At 35.3% G+C, this 19,304-nt stretch overlaps 1 protein-coding gene across 4 annotated transcripts in view; it reads left to right on the top strand.

Moving 5' to 3' along the window:
- Positions 1-19,304, top strand: part of mlxip (MLX interacting protein) — a 35,655-nt gene that overhangs the window by 3,631 nt on the left and 12,720 nt on the right. For 2 of the 4 annotated variants that reach the window (XR_012406141.1, NM_001317759.2), the window contains exons 2-9: positions 5,745-5,851; positions 5,935-6,020; positions 6,576-6,665; positions 7,543-7,584; positions 8,563-8,809; positions 10,326-10,415; positions 11,454-11,548; positions 17,265-17,817. Coding sequence is in view for 3 of the 4 variants with exons in the window: in NM_001317759.2 (NP_001304688.1) it covers positions 5,745-5,851; positions 5,935-6,020; positions 6,576-6,665; positions 7,543-7,584; positions 8,563-8,809; positions 10,326-10,415; positions 11,454-11,548; positions 17,265-17,817 (1,310 nt within the window). In the remaining variant the exon portion in view is untranslated. The remainder of the gene's footprint in view (positions 1-5,744; positions 5,852-5,934; positions 6,021-6,575; positions 6,666-7,542; positions 7,585-8,562; positions 8,810-10,325; positions 10,416-11,453; positions 11,549-17,264; positions 17,818-19,304) is intronic. The other 2 variants (XM_021476328.2, XM_073951123.1) reach the window with 2 other exon arrangements.

Below are 19,304 nucleotides of genomic sequence, written 5' to 3'. Positions count from 1 at the left end.
CTGTGAACATTGTTGTACTTTGATAGTCATTGGCTGCTAAATATGATTTCCCTATTTAGAATTGGCAAAGAATGTTTTTCTGATGTTTTCATTCAGGAGGAAGTCCGAATGTGTTAAAGTAAAAATTAGCTTTACCTCAGTATTTTATTCGGCAATGGCTTTAGTAGTGGGACCACAGTTAATGTTCTTATTAGTTGCTTATAACTTTAGCTAACTTGCAGAATCTGAGTAGAGTCTCTGTTGGAGAAAATAGCATATTTGTTTCCTTCATACAGACAGAAGGTGAAAACATTCAGGTGTTTTTTGAGTTGTTGTGTGGTTTTGTTATTAAGGTAAAGTTGGTTTTATATTTGTACATTCATTCAGTGATAACTTGTGACATGCTCCCTATATAGTTTACCATGGTACTTTGGATATTCGGTCTGAAATAGCTTGCAAGTATGACTTCAAAACAACACTAGCACTATTTATTTGACTGAACAGTCTTGTTCTTTGATAGATATTGGCTGCTGACATGATTTCCCTGTTTAGAATTAGAAAACAACACTTTAATGAAATTATATAATTTAGGAGGAAGTCCTGAATGTAAAACCAGTATTACCTCAATAGTTTATTGGGCGATGGTTAGGGCCAATCGTAATCTGCGGACGTTTTTTGCTATTTCTGCTGCGTATTTTGGTAAAAGTCTGCGGATTTCCGCGGAATTATTTTGGCAGTATCATAAATAAAACCTTAATATATGAAATAAAAAATATCTATGTAACTTTTATTTAATGTTTAAAATGCAAAATCCAATTAGATTCACTTTATTTGGTAAATAAAGCAAGTTTGTCATATAATATATCTTGTAAAAGACAGAAAATATGACTGTACAAACTGCATTGTACATAAATCAGATGAACATTTTCACATTAGTGAATAATGTTACTGAAATTAATTAATTAAACTGAATAAATATAGATTTACACACATTTACTCAAGCAAATTAACAGAATTAATGATGGGCAAAAAATCTGCGGAATTCTGCACGCGCAGATTCCAGGTGGGCCTAGCGATGGCTTTAGTAGTTGGACCACAGTTAATGTACAAATTAGTTGCTTTTAAGTTTAGCTATTTTGCAGAAATCGAGTCTCTGTTGGTGAAATTACCATGTTTGTTTCCTTTATACAGATAGAAGATGAAAACATTCAGGTGTTTTTTTTTTTTTTTTTTTTGAGTTGTTGTGAGGTTTTGTTTCACTCGACAGCTGGTTTTTTTTACATTTTGTTTGTCACCAAGTTAATGTTAACATGATTTCAGTTTACCATTAGCAAAGAATAATTTAGTTAAATTCTATTATTAATGAGAATGTCAGAATCTGCGAATATAAAACCAACTTTAGCTCTGCTGGAGGAACTAGCATATTTCTTTACCCAAGTCATACAGAAAGTAAAAATATTGAGGTGTTTTTTGAGATGTTCTAAGGTTTTGTTTTAGCCGACAGCTGTTTGTTTACATTTTTTTGTCACAACTTAAATGTTACGTTAATATCAGTGAGAACATGTAAGGCTGCATTTATTAAAGTTGTTTAACAGAACGTAACATGATATAATTAAAGTAGGCAACAGTGTTTTGCCAGGAAGTGTAAAGTATTTCCTCTTCAAATACACAAGCATATCCTTTAAATCTAAGCTTTCAGTTGGTTGTAGTAGTTGTTCTGAATACAGAAATCTAATGTGATTAATATGTCATTCAGTGCAATTATAATTGAAATAAAAAAATTTTTTTAGCATATTTTAAATTTGAACAATTATTTAATGAAATATCAGAACTTTATTTAATTATGCTTTTCCACTGGTGGTTTAAACCACTAGGTTTTACCCATTTTTCAGCAAAACAATAATAATATCAAATGTATTTTTATCACCTGTTATTTGAATAAGTTAATAATTTTATTAACAATTGTAAAATAAAAAGTATGTATTATTTTAGCCGACTGCTGTTTTGTTTGTCACAAGTGAAATTGACATTAATGTTACCTCTATTTAAGTGAGAACATGTAACGTTATGTTTATGAAAGGTTAATGTTTTTAAAAGATGTTACTTATTTAAAATTGATGTCAATGTTTTGTTAGGAAGGTGTAGAGTATTTCCTCTTCCAAATACACAAACACATCCTTTAAATCCAAGTCTTGCGATTGTAGTTGTTAATGTGTATGCAGAAATCTAATGTGATCTACTATATAATTCAGTGCAATTATAATTTGTCAAAATTAAATTTCAGGGGTATTTTAAAATTTTTTTTAATGACATATCAGAAGACTTTCTAATAATGCTTTAACACAGGTCATTCAAACCACTCAATTTTACCCATTTCTCAAAAAAAACAAAACCTTTTCATCTGACTTTTATTATGATCACCTATTATTTCAATAAGTTAATAATTTTATTAATAATTGTAAAAATATTGTAATTATTTTTTATAGACATATCTGTTTTACTGAATGCCGATGAAACATTATTTCACCTATAATTTGACATTTTTTACAAAACATTTCATTAGACTATTAGCTTCTATTTGATGTACTTTCTCTGCATGTAGGTTAGTTTTTAAAGCCCTAAAGTTATACACCACACTTACCTTTTTATCTTGAAAGATTGCAGTCTCCATTGTTTGTGACTTCATACTTTTTTCTGATTTTTCAATTGCATGTTGTTAATTTTAACACGAATGCCTGAAAAAGGATACTTCATATAACAGATGTTGAGACATATAAGTCAAATGTAGAGACATAAGATTGTGATCCATTATGTGGTAATCACTATTTGTACTTTTTCAGTATCACATTAGAGTTTACACAGAACTGCTGTTGTACAGGAAAAAAAACTCCTCCAGGTCTTGAATAATTTGCTTTTCCAGCATACTGCATACTTGACTCCCTTCCAACAGTGACCGTGCACAAATATTACAAAAGGTAAAAAGGTCAAGATGCTGATGAAGGCAAGCTTTAAAAAGTTCTATTATTTAGTATATTTTTGGCTTAATTTAAATATGTCTAGTCAAATAACTCATTTGGGGAATTAAAAATAATAAAAGATTTAAAAAAATGTTTAAGATTAATCTTTTGGTAGCACTTTGCAGATTCAGCAGCTGTATGTTAACTCCTCACTACTGTTGTAAAATAAGCATGTCTGGAGATCACCTTAAATACTCGTATCAGAAACTATGATTAATAATGAGTTGAAGAATGCAATTTAAATTCAGATGTCTCGTGTACACCACTTACGATGTAAATTTCAACATTACCAACTCTTTTATTTGAAGCAAAAGGTATTTGGAGGATAAATGAATGCATGCTCAAAAGCATTAGTGGGGTGAATAGCTACAATCCCAGCAAGCACCGTACATCATATAAATGATTTAAAAACATTGGAGAAATATAAAACTGTTGTATATGTAGAAGAAGCATCTTAATTTTGGTCTGTATTTATTTATTTAATTATTTAAATATGTATACAGATATTATTGTATTGTATTATTGTAAAGGGCTCTGCAATTGATCGAAAATCTGATTTCGATTTTGGGTTCTAACGATTACGAAAAACCATTAATGGAGATAAACTATTATTGCATTATATACCGCCTCCTTTCCAGTTGTACCCATTTGATGCTCTTAATAGCGCGAAAGACCCCATGCTTATGTGGGTGTGGCGCGCAGACACAGTCAGAAGCATGCGGTCAGCATTTGGTCTCTTTCGCACATCTAAAGTCATCTTAACATGAGCGCTTTAATAGTAAAATAGGTGTCAAAACACGGCATTTAGTGATTATTTATATTTACCCTCATTTGTGAAATGAACAAATGAGTTGAGAATCAAAAGACACGTGAAACCATTAAAGCGACGGCGCACAATTCCTACTGCCGTCTGTTTTTATGCTTATTAATCAGAAAATCCCTCACTGCTCTTGACTGAAGGACTGCTGGAGCTAAAGTATTTTTCTTACAGTAAAAACGCTTAAAGCACAGTTTGTTTCATATTTTTTGTTCTATTGTATTTATTTCTCTTTCCTTTGCAGAGTGGAAAATAACTGTATATATGCAGTTGAAGTCAGAATTATTAGCCCTCCAGAATATTAGCAGCCCTTTTTCCCCCAATTTCTGTTTAATGGAAAGATTTTTTCAACTTATTCCTGAACAAAATAGTTTTAATCACTCATTTCTAATAACTGATTTCTTTTATATTTACTATGATGACAGTACATACTATTTTACTAGATATTTTTCAAAATTCAAGCATTCAGATTCAAAGTACAATTCAAAGGCTTAATTAGGGTAATTAGGCAAGTCATTGTATAACAGTAGTTTCTTCTGCTGACAACCAAAAATATATATTGCTTAAGCAAATATTTTTTACCTTAAAATAGGTTTCAAAATATTTAAACCTGCTTTTATTCTAGCCGAAATAAAACAAATAAGACTTTCTCCAGAAAAAAAAAAATATTAGAGGAAATACTGTGAAAAATTCCTTGCTCTGTTAAACATAATTTGGGAAATATATATATTTTTTTTAATTCTCAGGAGCGCTAATAATTTTGACTTCAACTGATAATCGTTTTGAATAATCGTGATTACAATTATGACCAAAATAATCATGATTATGATTTTTCCCAAAATCGAGCAGCTCTAGTATTAGAGTAAACATTTTAGAGATTTGGGAGACATTGTTCATAATCCTTCACTGGATTGGTCTGTCATTGCAGGGCTCTATTGGCGTGATTTGTTCACTGTGACTCTGATTGTTGAAATTTACCTTGCAGAATCATGTGTGTTTTAGGCTTGTGATGATTGTGATTAATTGCTGAAACTATTATATTATTAGTATTATCACAATATAGACCTAAGCTCCAAAACTGGTTATTTTAACAGGTTTAATTACAAAAATGTATTTCTCTTTTGTCTATACATGTTCAAAGTTATATAAATGTTTTGACCAAATGAAATTGCACAAAGATTATAAAGTTATATTGAAATGTGATGATACAGAGGACATTTTACAATAAACTATCATTAGTAAATGTTAGTTAATGGATAAGGTCAACAGTGAGAGAAGGACAGATTTATTACAGCGACTATATTAATATAAGTAGAATAAAACAACAACAAAATTTGTTTAGTTATTAACTCCCATTTAATAAAATGATTTCAACTCCTAATTAGATTCCAGCTTGAATAGTAAGTTCTTAGGCATTAACTAAGAAATTAACATCACCGAAGATTAATAAAAACATTTGTATTTTCTTTGTGAATTTTTGTTCAATTAACTATTTTTAACTATTGGAGTCTTATTGCAGTGTTAATGTACAATAGTGAAATAGTCACAGAATCTTCAGTCAATATTTCAGCATGTATTAGACCAGATTAATGTAAAAATGTTCAAGTTTGATCTAATTGATCTAACCAAAAGCTAGTCAATTAAGCTAGTCATTTGAACTCCAGTGCAAAAAAACAGTGTGAATATTCTTCAACAAGCACTTCTGCTTATTCACAACATTTCAAAGTACCCATGATATGTGATATTGTCGATGCTTGTTATCATGGTATATTGAATTACTGAATTTCTGTACATGTTTAGTGTGAGTTTATTTATTTTTTTAAAGTTAAGACTGCGAGTTACATGAACAGAACAACTCAAATGCATAACACACGCATACTCCTTTATCTTGCGATTTAAAAAAGAACAAACATTTATTTTGTCTTCATAAGTGGAAGGTTAGTGTCACCGAAATGGAAGAACTTCAAGGGCCTCAAGCTGCTGTGGAGAGACAAGATTCGCCTCAACAATGCCATTTGGAGAGCCTGGTATATGCAATGTAAGAGCCTGCAGAAATATTCAGATATGATACAACACATTTAGTTTGTTTGTTTCTGTTGGTAATGCCTTTCTTTCCTGAAGATGTAGAAAAGAGACAGAACCCAGTTTGCCATTTTGTTACACCTTTGGATGGCAATATGGACTCAGGAGTGCATCGGCCAACAGAGGTGAGTCTGTGTGGCCAGTCATTCGACTGTGCTAGTATTTAACTGGTTTTGAATGGAAAAAGCATGTACAGTTGATTATTTATATATATATATATATATATATATATATATATATATATATATATATATATATATATATATATATATATATATATATATATATATATATATATATATATTTTTTTTTTCCTTTTTCAAATATTTCCCAAAATATGTTTAACAGAGCAAGGAATTTTTCACAGTATTTCCTATAATATCTTTTTTTTTTCTGGAGAAAGTCTTATTTGTTTTATTTCATCTAGATTAAAAGCAGTTTTTAATTTTTGAAAAAACATTTTAAGGTCAATATTATTAGCCCCCTTAAGCAATATTTATTTTTTCGATTGTCTACAGAACAAACCACTGTTATACAATAACTTGCCTAATTATAACTTGCCTAATTAACCTAGTTAGGCCTTTAAATGTCACTTTAAGCTGAATACTAGTATCTTAACAAATGTCTCGTGAAATATTATGTTATGTCATTGGTACAGTGTTTTTTTCCCTGCTTCCTAGGCAATAGCAACAGAAGGAAAGTACTGGAAAAGGAGAATTGAAATTGTTATCAGAGAATATCATAAATGGAGAACATATTTCAAGAAAAGAGTAAGTTGGAACCTAACTAGTGTCACCAAGACGTTATTTATAAAATACTTTCCCACATATCCAATATTTCCAAACATTAAAGGAGACCTGTTATGCAAAAATCACTTTTATAAGGTGTTTGTGTGCACTTAAGAATATAGTGCATCATTTTTTTTCACCTCTTTTTATGCAATTTTCACATTAAATTTAAAGCAGTATTATCTAAAAATCTTTAGTTGATGATGCTTACTTTTTTGAGTATCCTAGCAAATCCTTTGGTTTGTTGGTTGGTGTAACCTAATATTTTAAGCAGTTTTTGTTCACAAATTTAAGTTATTTCTACCATTAAAGGTCTGTTTACACAATTATAAAATCTTAAGCTCATTTTAATTGAAAATCTTTAGTTATGTTTAGTTTAGTATTCTTAAAAGGCAAAAGTCTGTGAATTTAACCAGCTTCTAATGGTGAAAGTGTATTAGTTTGAGAAAAACAGTCTGCTAAAACACTTTGATTGACATTCTCTCTTTGTACGTGTCATCAGAGGGAAAAAGGCCCCGCCCGTTAGTGCCCTTTCCCTCATTAGCACAGAAAGTTTGTCTTGATTTTGAATCTGCCACTATACTGACACACAGGCATTTGTAGCTCCACCCTCCTTTGAAAAGAGCACAGCCTCATTTAGTTTAAAGCGACATCACCAAAATGGCATAATTAGGATCAAAGCCTAAAAGGGGCATTTTCAAAGAGGTATAAAACATTATTAGTATGGTATTTTGAGCTGAAACTTTTCACACACACTAGAGGCATCATATTTGTATTTTACATCTTGTAAAAAATGGCATATTGGGTCCCCTTTAATACATAATTTGATGTCATCACTAAAAAAACATTGAATTCACAGTTACAGAAGCACAAGGATGAAGACCTGTCCAGCCTTCTCAAGGTAATCCTAAAAGGACTTTTCTAGAATGTTTTCAACTATAGCTTTGAGTCAAATTTATTTTGTTTGTTTTATTTACTTGCTAATAAATGTATTTTATTTTAAAGAGTATGTGCATGCCATTTTACAATAATTTTGATAATAAAAGTAGTAATAATATTAACAATTTTGTATATATCTGCATTCAATATGACCATTAACCAGCATCAGACCATAGTCAAGCATATGTGTATGTATTTTTGTTGATATTTTAACTTCACAAGGGCTACATCAGTTTTACATTTTACATCCAAGTGGTTTGACTTACAAAAAAGTTTGCTAACCCCTGGTTTAAAGGGATAGTTCATTCAACAAAATTATTTAAAAAGTAGTTTACTCACCTTTGTTTTAAACACATATACATTTCTTTCTTCTTGCACAAAATAATATATTTTGAGGAATCTTGGAAACCTGTAACCATTGACATTCATAGTATTCATATTTCCGACTATGGAAGTCAGTGGTTACAGGTTTTCAGCATTCTTCGAAATATCTTCTTTAGTGTTCAACAAAAGAAAGAATCTCTATAAAGCTTGAAACCACTTGAGGGTGAGTAAATATTTCATTTTCAATTTTGGGTGAACTTTCCCTTTAACGTTTAGATCATAGGTCTCAAACTCAATTCATGGAGCGCAGCAGCTCTGCTTTGCTTCAACTTTAATCACACACCGCTGATCTAACTAATCAAGGTGTTTAAGACTACTTGAGACTATTAAGCTGGTGGTGGTGGTTGGAGCTAAACTATGCAGAGCTGTGGCCCTCCAGGAATTGAGTTTGAGACCACTGGTTTAGATCAAAATGCTTTTCAAGATCTTTCACAAGAAGTGTAAGTTCAGCCAGTTCTGTTCTACGCTCAGATGCTTGAAGCTTGCATAGTGCTCTGCATGAGTCTAGAGTGTGTCTGTTGACCTGGCCTGCTTGTTGCATTTTGACCTCCTGAAGGGTGCGGAGGAACAGTTTTCACTGTTTGGGGAAGTGTGTCCAGACACCTGCCGTGTCCTCTTCTACCAGGACGAGGACATCAGCGCTGGAGGGCGTCGCAGGTCCCGCAGGAGCCGGGATTCACCTGTCCCAATGGAGATGGACTCGCTCTTTGACATGGACGTGCTCATGTCTGAATTCTCAGACACGCTCTTCTCCACACTGGCCTCTCATCAGCCTGTAGCGTGGCCCAATCCCAGGGAGATCGGTAAGATATTGAACACATTTATACTTACAGCAGGTAAAATTAGTGGTGAGCACATCATGATTTTTCCTGGTAAATGTATTTCTAAATGAGCTTTTGACATGAAAATTGCACCAGATTTTGGTAAAAATAAAGAATCCGAACAAGTAAATAAATAAAAACCCAAAAATTCAGAACAATTAGTTATGTGGTATATCAATGGATCACGTGTGCAGAGTTACTGAAGTTTGTCCTGCGCGCTTGCGTTTTTTTTTAGTTACTTCTTTGGTTTGGTGCGTTAATCTTATCGTTACTATTATTCAAAAGAAGGTAATGATTCGCACTCAATTGCTTCGTACTGTTTTTATTTTCACTTTTTCTTACATTCTACGGGTGATAACAGACAAACAGACGTTTCGGCACAAAGCCTTCCTCAGTGTGTATCAATGGATCGACACAACGGGAAGTTACTAAAATACTAACATGTTTAATATATTGTATAGAAGGCTTTTTTTTGGGGTAATGACAGCTTCAAGATGCCTCTTTTAGGGAGAATTGAGTTGCATGCACTGCTCAGGTGTGATTTGTCTTTTTCCAGACTTTAACAGAATCTAAAAATCTTACAGTTCTGTAATTCTCGTCTATCAACTCTAATGTTTACTTATTAATCTCCATTGGATTCGGGTCAGGGTATTGTCTAGGCCATTCTAGAGGCTTTACTTTCTTTTCTGAAACCAGTTGAAAGTTTGCGTGGCTATGTTTGGGATCATTGTCTTGGTAAAATGTCCACTCTGGTTTCATCTTCATCATCTGCTAATGTAGATGTTGGATTGAAGCAGCTAATATTCATTTACACTGACGAAGGGCACTGGTTTGCTGAATAATACTGGGTCCCACTTTATATTAAGTGGCCTTAACTAATAAGTACTTACACAGGAGTTAATAGTTTGTTACAATATACTTATTTTGTAAATACATGTATTTACTGTGTACTTATGCTGATTAAATACCTGTATGTAATTACATCTGTAATTCACTTCTGTAATTACATTTGTAAATACACTGTTGACCATCTCTTACACCTTAACCCACCCTTAAACCTACCCACACCACCAAACCTGTTCAAAACCCAACCCCTATCCCAACTCAAGAGCACCACAAGTGCTCTCAAATACATTATGAGCACAGTAAGTACATTGTATTTATTTTTTGATGCAAGTACATAGTAGTTAGGGACACTTAATATAAAGTGGGACCCAATACTGAGAAATTTCAGCTGCTGTCTGGGCTTTCCATGACTTTTTACGCCTCCCTTTCTTCATGTGTTCAATACTTTTCTCCTGTGACATTTTATTTATTATTTATTAGTTTTGTTTTCTTTGTATCTATTGATAACTTTAGTTGTAATCGACATCTGGTGAACATTTAAAGTCAGCAGCAATTTTAGAAATATATTTTAGCAGAATAATTGTGACTTTTCAGTACTTAATTTACTGCTGTATGTAAGATGAACTGTCTCCAAGCTCTGCTGTCTTCTTAGCTCATGCAGGTAATGCGGATATGATCCAGCCAGGCCTCATTCCACTGCAGCCCAATCTGGACTTCATGGACACTTTTGAGCCTCTGCAAGGTGCAAGCACTGTTCATCTCCTTTTGGATTTGTGATTATTGAATGTGTTTATGAAGTTTATATTTAATATAGAAAAACATTTTTAAAAATGAACTCTTGAGCAGTTTGGTTATGGTAGTAAAGCAGTCTGGTCAAAGCAAACTGCATCATAATGCATATTGGAGAATGCATTGTGTATAAAGGTCAATAAACTGGTTAATTCTGAGCAGGTACAGGACAGTTTTACTTCTATGCATGAACACATTTTGGTCAACTTTATAATGTTGCCTTTCGAAAGCAAAAGAAATAATTTGTTCAATTGAAGTGAATGTTTTGGAACAAAGCACATTATTGTGACACTGGATCACTGGATCTTATGTCTTAGTCTTATGTTGCACGTGTTGCACAAATTTTAATGGTCAAAATTATAGATTTATCCTACTGTAAATGTCAAACTACGTTTTTATTAATAATTTACATTGCTAAGAACTTAATTTGAATAATTTTAAAGATAATTTTCTTAGCATTTAGATTTTTGTAACTCTCAGATTCCATATAGTTATTATTCCATTTTGAGAAATGTAAACAAAAACTATGGTTCTAATGAATTTCCTGTATTACATTTTTAGTTTTCATAGCTCCCAGGTCCAAAAAGGTCCAAAAATTGATATATAATGTGAGGGAAGCGGTTTTAACATTAAGATATGATTAAATTTCCTTTTGTTACAGTTATGAAATAGTTTGGCAACAAGCAGGAAATGTTTATGGGCCAATGACATGACCACAGTGAAATGGTCTATAGGCCAAATCTCAGCCAAATATTATCCTATATTAGCAAATTATAAATCAATAGAAAGCTTAATTATTCATATCATTTTCTAAGAACTCTACTGACTAGATTTGTGGTCCAACATCACCATTTTAATGATTTGAAAATGCCTTGAATAACTTTAGTAAACTATTCTTTGTTGAAGTCTAACAGATTCACTGAAAGTAGTTGTAGATTGTATTCACTGAATCAAAAGCCTTTTTCACTTCTCTTTTTTTGTTTTAAACTAGATTTGTTTCACACCCTGCGTCCGCCAGTCTTTCCCTCCACTTCCCCCACTGCCCCATCAGTCACTCCCTTAACCAGCAGCAGCTCCCAAACACAGGTAACAGTCCTGACCACGCATGCACCAATCTGTAGATCTCTACCTTCTTCCTGTTTTGTGTAAATTCCCTGTTCTCCATCACAAAATGTCTTCATGATGAATCTGAAACTATACAGTGTCAGGTAATGCATTAAATCATCAGAAATGAAGAATCATTGCAGTTTGCTTGCTTGCATGTAGAATTCAAATGCTTCAAAATATACATAAATAAATCCGAAATCAAGCAGTTAATTCCAAGTTTTTTGAAGAGACGTAATCCCTTTTTTAATGAACAACTCATTTATTTAAAACGTCTGCTGCCATTTTGATTAAAAGGGGAAGAAAAAACTATTTCTAACTTATGTAAGAATATTTTGACAATAAAATGTGTATTTTTTTGATGATATTAGACGTTTTTATTTAGGAAATATGAATGTTTTAAACCGTGCCATTTAGAGGAATTTTAGAGTTCTTATTATTGATCAAATTTAAAAAACTTTTATGGCTTTACATCCCCAGGTGGAAGTAGAGAATAAAGAGAATAATTAGCGTAGCTGCTGTTCATAGTGTATAAAAACAAGATGCAAAAACCTGCGTGGAGCACATTCATTTATCATGCGAGAGTGTGTGTGAGCCTCGGACATTATCAGGAAGGCTATTCCAGAGTTGAGGAGCCATAAATAAGAAGGCTCGACCTCCTTTACTCAAATTCGCTGTTTGAGGTACTACGAGAAGCCCTGAGTTTTGAGATCTTAAAGAGTGGGTTGGATTGTAGCAAGACAGAAGGTTGGTTAGATAAACAGGAGCTCGATTATTTAAAGCTTTACAAGTAATATTTTAAAATCAATACGAAACTTAACAGGCAGCCGGTGTAAGGAGGATAAAATTGGGGTGGTATGATCATATTTTCTAGACCTGGTAAGAACTCTGACAGCTGCATTTTGTACTAGCTGAAGTTTATTAATAGAGGATGCTGGGCAGCCAGCAAACAGAGCGCTACAGTAATCCAGCCTAGAAGTCATAAAAGTATGGACTAGCTTTTCTGCAAAAATAGGTGGATGGAATCGTAGCTGTCTTCTGACTTCCTACTCCTAAAATACTGGCTCTGTAATTTTGATATTAGTTGCTCCCAGTGCAGACAACCCAGCTATTAAATGAATTGGTTTTGTTGTATAGCTGGCTGTATATTAAGCTGTATAATAATTTGTATAGTGGCTCTTACAGGGCAAAATAAATTGTTTTATAGGAGGAGATGGCAGAGAAGAAAGAGTTAGTCTTTTTTTTATTTTGTTTAGGTAGCAGCATAACATTGCAGTAGAAACACAAAAGAAGAAAAAAAGGACAGGAAGGAGTCATTTATGGTCAGGTCAACAGGAAGTGCAGTCTTGCAACATATCCTCTAAAAGCTCTGAGTTCAGTGGTCACAGAGAGCATTTTGTTAACAAGAAGCTGGATGTTGTTGCATGGAGGTGCGAGGACAGATATTGTGATTTTGACTATTGTTTTAATAATGTGCACCTTTTTTGAGGCTCCTTTGGAATGATAATTATTGTGAAAAGGGCTATGCAATTTTTATTTTATTATAAATATACAAAATGAAAGATATAATATCTAGCCAGGATGTTAATGTGGAGTATAGAGTGCCAGATGCTTCTTCGACATCACGAGAAGATAAGTATGAGGTTGAAACCGAGACCACAGAGGAAAAGTGTGCAGCGGAGAGAACGTGATGGTTAAGGGCAGAGTGATGATAAAAGGAGATGTTGGGGCTGGAGAAAGTTTATCAGGTCTTTGCTCATGTTGTGAACCCCAGGCAATTTCTAGACTCTAATGTCTTTCTAAAGCCCGCACAGTGAAACAACCTTAGAAAATAAATAAAAAAATAAAAACTGACTATAAAAAATTCTTCATTAATGGATTAGAAAAAAGGAAAAACTAAAAAAGAGAATAATTTTGTTGTGTTTTATTTATTGCTTTTTAAGAATATGCATCATAAAATATTTTATTTTTTCAGAAATAGTATGTCAAGATCAAGTTTTTTTCTCCTTAAAACAAAAATCTTATTAAAGATTAAGTAAAATAATGATATAATTAATAATAATATTTTTTTTTCAAAACATGATTCTTTTACTCCATTGCAGATCTCACTTAATTTTGACTTGTTACATTTGAAAATAAACAGTATTTTTTACTTATCGTAAAAAATTCCTTCTAATTTTGAGAATATTTTGGTATTTGGAACAGAAATGTGACTCTGCTTTTTTTTTCAGGATGATATTCTTGGGGTATTTTACAGTTTTAACCTAAAGAATGACCTGTCTGTCAGATGAGGAAGAGCTGGAGTCAGAGATTCAAATAAATAAATAAAGTTCACTGAAGATAGTTTGCTGTTTAATCGGCAGAAGTCAGCTTCAACACTCGCAATGAGTTCCTAGGCCGCTCTGCATACAATCACAAATCAATAACAATTATACTCTCACATGACGTCATTAACTGCATCATAAATATAGGTGTTCTAAACTAATTGGTTAAAACACAGATAGACTTAGAACATTTCCACGTTGCTCCGTATGTACAATTCTGAACAATATCTTAACCATATAAACGTCCGACATTCACTAGACTGTTTAGAGCTGACTCCAGATTTGTGCAACGGATCCACAATTAAATAGAGCACACACACACTTAATGTACAATGTGTTTCTTACCCAAGGCTGAGTGTACTCTCAGCCTTCTTCTTCAAAACTGGTTAAAACCGGTATAATCTACATTCAGGCAGTTATATCCTTACTACACAAAGTCTATCTTAAATAAAAAGTAGAATCACTTTAAAATAATTAACCGTAAAAATAGCTAAATCTCTTTAGACATTTTAGATGGTGTTAACTTAACAGAAACGGTCCTCAGCCCTTCAGTTGCGCTCAAGGTCTCAGTGAACACTGAACTAGTTTGGTGGCTCCTAAAAATAATTTCAAAGAGACAGGCAAATGCACTGAACATTCTTATATTAAGTGATGTGTTAACTTTATTCATTATTCAATAGAGATGTAACAATATTGTAAATACCGTCATACCGCAATAGCAATTTCTTTCAATATTACCATGGTTGTGACTCAGTAAATTCTTAGTTCTTTTGGTGAAAAGTTTGCTCAGGCCAATGGTAGGTAGCGGAAACTACAATTTTCATCAGCCCAGGCGTGGCCATCATCCTTTGCGGTCTGTTGTCGCTACAGATCCAGTAATGCAGAAATGGAGGGTGCTGCTAGTAGCGGCAAAGAAAAAGAGCTAAAAATGGTCGAACCTAAAGCGGGTTTTAAATCAGATGTGTGGAAGCATTTCAGTTTCTCTCTGAAAAGCAACAAGAAAGAAGAAAAGGTGACAGAAAAAAGGGTATGCAGGCACTGCCAGACTGTGCTGAAATACAAGTCAGGGAATACGACTAACATGATGGGGATTCTTTTAGTCATGGGGACAGCAGAACACAGCACACTGCTCAGATTGATGGAGACATTAGCCCCTTTCACACATACAGACCTTTCCGGAAAATTGCCGGCAATTTTCCGGAAAGGTTGTATGTGTGAACAGGTCCTTTTTGAAAATACCGGTAAATTCGTTCTGGCTATTTTCCGGAAAGAGAAGTTGTAACATTACCGGCAATTTGCCGGAATGCTGCGCTGTGTGAATGAAGAAGGAAGATTGCCGTAATAAGCGCGTGCACGTCTAGAACGTGCTGACGTAAGACGTCTGCTTTAGCCAATCACAACAGTCAGACGCATTTACGTCTGTGTGGTTTGTGAGAATAAAAGCCTTTGAATATTTTTCCAGACACATTTAGCTGCTAGAAGTTAGTCAGATCACGTTTTTATGTTCTTCTTAATGCCAACTGTGTAAATAATCATCGATGAGATGCTTATGATAAGCCATTGTTTGTTTACCTTCAAGCTTTGCGTGTGCCTGTGAAACAGCCTGTGAGCGCCTGCACACGCACATATTATGAACATCTCGACATGCGAAAGTGATCCTGCGAAAGTTGTTCACAATATTGATCATCCACAGAGTTTGTAATTTAGTCAAATGTTTACAAATACAAGAGCAGCCGTTTAAAGCTCATTTGTGGTGAATGATGTCAGAATTTACCGGTATTTTGGAATGGATGTGTGAATGCTCTTTTCCGGAAAATTTCCGTAGTGTCCTCTCCTGTGTGAACAGCACTTTTTTCAATATACCGGTAAAGTCGTTCCGGAAATTTTCCAGATATTTACCGGTATAACTGTGTGAAAGGGGCTATTTACTTGTACCACCAAGAGACTTCTATCTCACTCATGGCTTGTCCTTTCGAGTGGTGTGTTTTTTTTTATTTACATTGTTTAATATTTTTTGTTATTAAAATTGAATAATTTAAGTTCCTGTTTGAAAGTTTACAAATAGATAATTTGTATGTCGTTGATCTGTTCAGTGTTGAGGTAACCTGAACATTCTAGCACTTTTTTGAGTCTCTTCAATAGTTTAGTTTTTCCTTTAAATGATTCAATAAATACCGCACCGTTCCATTCATACCGAGGTATTACCGTATCGTGAAATTTTAATACCGTTACATCCCTATTATGCAATAATCATCTTTAATAAAACAGGATGATGATAAAAGGATAAACGTTGATCAGTGCAGAGACTGATTGAAAGGTAGAAATCCGAATCCTTCAATATTAGGGATGTAACGGCATCAGAATTTCACGGTACGGTAATACCTCGGTATGAATGTCACGGTACGGTATTTATTGAATCATTTACAGGAAAAAACAAAACTTATGAAAATACTCCAAAAAAGTGCCAAAAGTGTCAATGACATACAAATTAGCCATCTATCTGTAAGCTTTGAAACAGGAACTTCAATTTTAATAACAAAAAAAATATTAAACCATGTAAAAAAATAAAGTTTAAATTTAGTAGTGTTGAAAAATCACATTCAACATTTAATCACTCACTCACTTAGATAGAGATGGGTTTAAAGGAAAATTATCATATAAATATAATCTGGTAAAAGCTGGTATCTCTGGGTATTTACAATGTCCCCTGCAACAGGTTGACAGCAGTGGGTAACGTTGTGCATTGTCTTTCCCCCACTTGAGAGCACAAACCATGAGTGAGATAGAGATCTCATGTCTGCATCAATCTGAACAGTGTGCTGTGTTTCTGCAGTCCCCATGACTGATTATTAGTTGTATTCCCCAACTTGCAGGCACGTGCACACACAGTGCTCAACCTGTGCAGTGAACATGCCCTTTTTAGTCTTTGATAGAATGTTCCCTTCCAAAATGATCAAAAGTGCCCCCGCGGCGCGACATACCCTCCGTCCCCGCTTTACAGTACGCGCGCGACAACACAGCTGATAAGAACTTTCAACCACTATTCAGGACGCGCGCGGCGACAACACCCGCTTTAGAGTTTTACAGCTCTTTTTGATCCCCGCTTCTAGCAGCACACTCCATTTCCGCATTACTGGATCTGTAGCGACAACAGACCGCAAGGGATTATGGCCAAGCCTGGGCTTATGGGAATTGTAGTTTTCCGGTACCTTCCGTTCGCTTCATTCGCCTGAGCAAATTTTCTCAGAAGACCTATAGTTTTACCGAGTCATGCGACTACGGTAATATCGAAAAAAATTAATATTGCGGTATGACGGTATTTACAATACCGTTACATCCCTATTCAATATCTATATCCGCTTTTTGTTGTTTAGGCTTCCCTGCTTTCATCCCTGCCGCTCTCCACGGAGCTTCCTTCTCTGCCTCTGGACTACCGCCTCATGCCCTCTGCTCCTCTGCCTGGCCATCTCTCGGTGGCCAACCAGGACAATGGTAACTCCGTCGGTCCGTCCTACCAACAGCCCTACATGCCTCTTTTCACAGAGCAAGTGAGCTCCTCCGTCCCGTCTATCCTGCCTCCCCCAGCTCCACCTCTCCCCTCAGCCCCACAGCCTCTCAGCACAGTCACTACAGTCCCCCAGCCCAGCCAGAGCGTCCCGCCTTCATCAGTAATAACGCACACCGCCTCCTCCACAGTGACTCCCACTGACGCAGCCACTACCGTCAGCCACAGGTCCAGTTTTGAGCTGCCCCCTGCGCCATCTCCACAGCCTGTAGTCTCCAGCTCTGCCTCGCTCGGCTCACAGCCAGTCAACTTCGCCTTGCCCAAATCCATCCAGCCTCCCATCTCTAGCAAAAAGTCCAGACACTCACAGAGACCGATTGTCCCGGCGAATCCACTGCCGTCTCCTCAGCTCATACTGACAGGTTTGTGTCTCTCCTGAAATCGATTTTGTAACATGCTCGATATGCGATGGGATAGTTTACATAATTGTCGGTTCTGTTGTCTAGGATGTGGGTTTGATTTGGTTTAAAAAATGCATCAATAGCATTTAAATAAATCAGACATTAGTATACAATACACTACCTGACAAAAGTCTTGTTGCCTATCCAAGTTTTTGGAACAGCAAATAATATCACTACTGAGAGTTCAAACACTGAAGAGCGAATCCATCGATGTGCAGCTCTAAAGATCCCGAACCATGTAATATTTGGTATCAGAATATTTGGTATCAGAAGTGGCTTATATGAAAGGCAAAGGCCTCTAGATTACGCTTCTTTTACCTAAATAAAATATTATTATATATTAATTTTTAATTAAGACAGTAAGGTCTGACTTTGCTTTGACAAAAGTCTTGTCACTTAACAGAAATAATGTCCAGTATAGAATATAAAGTCATGCTGCAGTGGAAACAGAATGAATATTGTGTCCATCATGAGCTTGGAGGACTGCATCCACACATCTCTGCAGTGACTCTAATCACCTATTAATAAAGTCATCTGGAATGGCAAAGAAAGCGTTCCTGCAGGACTCTCATGCTGCGTTCACACCAGACATGGCACGCGCGTCAAGCGCGAGTGATTTACATGTTAAGTCAATGCAAACGGGCGGATAGACATCCTGCGGCACGATATGCGCGAATTGCGCAGGGCGAATTGACGCGCTTAACGAGCGTTTCGCGCGAATCTCTCGAGTTCGAAAATCTGAACTTCAGCGGACATTCGCACCGCGTTAACCAATCAGAAGCTTTCTCTTGTGGGGGCATGATTGTGACGTAGAACCTGTTGATGGTCTCCCGGGGGAAATCCTCCAGGCGACACCGACAACAAGTCAAACTGGGCTGGGCTCAGTCAGAAGCATCGTTGAAAGCCTCCGTGATCCAGGTTCAGTTTCTGGAGGAGTTTATGAGCTCACAGAGCTGGATGCACCTCTGAAAGGATGCAGTGGACTCAGACACAACCCTAAACGTATCAACGCTGTTTTTCAGTCTCCATAAAGCACATAAACATTGTTATTTTCTTAATAAAATCCATGTTAGCCATTTAGCTATGAAGCTTGAGTCACCGGGCAGACAGATGCCCTGCCCATCAAGCAAATCCGCGTCTGTTTTTAAGTGAATTTGACACGCGAATGAAGCAGATTTGACACGCAAATAAAGCGGGGGTTTACGCGCGAATGAAGCAAGTAAACTCAAATGTTCACGCGGCTATTTACGAGCGAATAGCGCAATTTTTCCGCGCGTTCCACGTCTGGAGTGAACACAGCATCAGAGTTCATCAAGATTCTTTAGATTCATCTGTAATGCCTCCTGTTTCATTTTACCCTAGACAAGCTAATAATGTTCATGTCTGGTGACTGGGCGGGCCAATCCTGGAGCGTCTTTGCTTTTAGGAACTTTGATATTGAGGCTAAA

Source organism: Danio rerio, chromosome 5 (genome assembly GCF_049306965.1).
Source record: "Danio rerio strain Tuebingen ecotype United States chromosome 5, GRCz12tu, whole genome shotgun sequence".
Taxonomy (NCBI): Eukaryota; Metazoa; Chordata; class Actinopteri; order Cypriniformes; family Danionidae; genus Danio; species Danio rerio.
The sequence above is the reverse complement of the archived record's forward strand: the minus strand, read 5'-3'. Positions and strand labels throughout refer to the sequence as shown.